At 29.0% G+C, this 2620-nt stretch overlaps 1 protein-coding gene across 1 annotated transcript; it reads left to right on the top strand.

The window, feature by feature from the left end:
• Positions 1-220: 220 nt before the first annotated feature.
• Positions 221-1867, top strand: LOC115880221 (centromere protein S-like). Its single transcript, XM_030897376.1, has 4 exons — positions 221-359; positions 893-1050; positions 1123-1189; positions 1666-1867. The coding sequence occupies exons 1-4, from the start codon at positions 345-347 to the stop codon at positions 1768-1770; spliced, it is 345 nt and encodes a 114-aa protein (XP_030753236.1). The 5' UTR covers positions 221-344; the 3' UTR covers positions 1771-1867.
• The last annotated feature ends 753 nt before the right edge of the window (positions 1868-2620 follow it).

Below are 2620 nucleotides of genomic sequence, written 5' to 3'. Positions count from 1 at the left end.
TACTAGGTAATTACACTTCAAATTTCATCTTTAGTTGGTTCTCCAAAATAATAAGAAAATTTTCAATATGTGGCAACAATGCCACCCGGTTCTTTTTAGTTCACAAATGTTTTTAACTTTCTACCACTGCAAGAAAATGCAAAGTGTTGTGTGCTTCCCTCTATTGATGCAATCTTAAAGCTCTTTTTGATGTTGTTTAGATTCCTTTCAATTTCCTAACCTCCAATATTATTTACCATTTATCACAGCATTTATTTACCCATGTCAGTGATTGTACACAATGTTTGTAAATGCAATTTTGTTTTTTTAATAACGTTTTCAAGCACTAAATAATTTGTTTTGCAATGACTACAGAACAAGTAAGTTTTAAAGACTTTATACAATATAATTTCATTGAAAATTAATTTAAAATTTTGTATTTATACTTAGGTCTGTTCCATGTTCAAATATCTGGTATTTTTTTATTCTTAATTGTATTTATTATTTATAAATTGTCAAAATTGATAAATACTTCTCATAGTTTTGAAAAATTATGAAATATATTTCAAATTATAAACACAAAAAAAACTGTAAATTTTAAAATTGATTTTACGCCGTAGTTTGGGTCTTTGACACGAGATGGCGGCAGCTACCTGTGTTTGAAAATAAACTAATTTGAATGTGTGTCTACAGGGTGTGTATCCTTGTAAGATCACTTATATCTTCCACTCTAACTACTGAATTTTTAGTGACTAAGTTGTAAAATAATTTATTAAATATTTCTCATTATTTTTGACAATAATAGATAATTATTGGCAAGAATAAAAAGTGGCGGAATGAAAGGAATAAAAAATTTATACTGCATTAACATTTTTTTAATAATAATTAACATTTATGTTTTTTTCTCTTCTAGAAAATCCGTCAAACAATTTCAAACACTGCGAAAAAGGTAACTAACGAATTCGGAATAAATTCTAATATCGAATATAGTGCTGATGCATTGAATCTAATAGGGGAATTTGTAGTTAATCAACTAGGAATGTATGCGAATGATTTGGAAACATTTCAAAGGTACCTATTTTTCAAAAATAAACTTGTTTTGAGTTGACTAGATAGAAATCTTTTGTTTTCGTAATTTTTAAGGCACGCCAAAAGAACACAAATTACAGTGGATGATGTGAAGTTGTTGGTGAGAAGAAATGATTCATTGGTAAGATTGCTACACAGGGTGTCCCAGGAATAAGTACAAGTATTTTAAGGGGTGGTAGATCTCGATAAAAGAACCATATTTTGTCATTACCGTTTTTCAAATAAGTCCAAAATAACGGAGTTATTTTGCTTTGAAAATTTCCAAAAAAAAATGATTTTTTGCTAAAATTTTGAGAACCACTGGATCTTTCTGGATTTTCTTTCTTGTAAATTTAATCTAATACCTATGTTGCCATATTATCAAGAAATTATGATTCTTAACTAAAAAAAGGTTTTTGGTGTTCAATAATGACTACAAAAATATTATCTTATGATATCTTTTAGTATTGCGTATTTAATTTAATTCTCGATTTTATTTTATTTTGAATCAAAAGTTAAATTTGTATTAGCTTGGGCATCTGTTGATATGGTGTATACGGTATTTTACTTTAAATTGTGATAATTTCACGAATAATACTAATATTTATCTGTTTTCAGAAAGAATTCGTAGATGAAAAAATCAAAGTTATTTCGAAAAATAAACCAGCTGAAGCTCCAACTACAAGCAAAAGAAAAAGAAAACCTACCGATAGCACAAGCTAGACGGGTATTTCAATAAGTTTGTTATAGAGATATGAATCTAGTATAAATTGAAAATTTTGTATAATACATTTTATATTTTTGTAATAAAATAATAATACCGAGGGTGTAATTTTCGGTGTTTGTTTTTTTCATAGAATCTTATTACAATTATATTGTTTTTACTAAGTATTTGGAGGAGAGTTAGATAGATATCCGTTCAGATAGAGTCAGATATCGGTTTGGGAGGAGTAGTGTTGGAATTAGAGCGGCTAATGTTTTAGCTTTTACACATTTTTATTTTTTTTTCATAGACTTGGAGTGTTTTTGAGCAGATTTTCAAAAATATTACCTAGCTTTTTTCTCAACTGTAGCCTCAATGTATGAATATCCATGTCCATACCCTTCGGGGTCAAAAGTTCAACCCCATATAGCACGTCCAAATGAAATTACGTTTCTACAAGGGAGACACATGAGAAACAACATATGTTAAAGTGAACCTAAGTGTTCATCTAGTTCTAACATATACATATGAGATACACGCAGGTTTATATTGATAGAATTGTGTGATACATTGTTTACTAGTTGTATACCGTGTGCACACAGGATTCTAAAGAGTTTTTTGTAACGTAACAAATAATTATTAAAATGATGAAATCTGACGTTGGAAAAATATGAGACATACAATGTATAAGTCATATGTATGTGTGGTAGTTCGTATCATAGTTGTGCCTATAGTACACACCTTGTAAAAATGTGACGTATACACATAATATAAATATCTATATAGACACTTTGTAATAGTGTACTGTTGTGTCTACATTCTAGCATGAAATGAAGGTGTGCGCACACGCGGATAGCCTCAGCGTAGATA

This window comes from Sitophilus oryzae, unplaced genomic scaffold (assembly GCF_002938485.1).
Source record: "Sitophilus oryzae breed Bouriz unplaced genomic scaffold, Soryzae_2.0 scaffold_1081_pilon_pilon, whole genome shotgun sequence".
In the NCBI taxonomy this organism is placed as follows: domain Eukaryota; kingdom Metazoa; phylum Arthropoda; class Insecta; order Coleoptera; family Curculionidae; genus Sitophilus; species Sitophilus oryzae.
The sequence above is the reverse complement of the archived record's forward strand: the minus strand, read 5'-3'. Positions and strand labels throughout refer to the sequence as shown.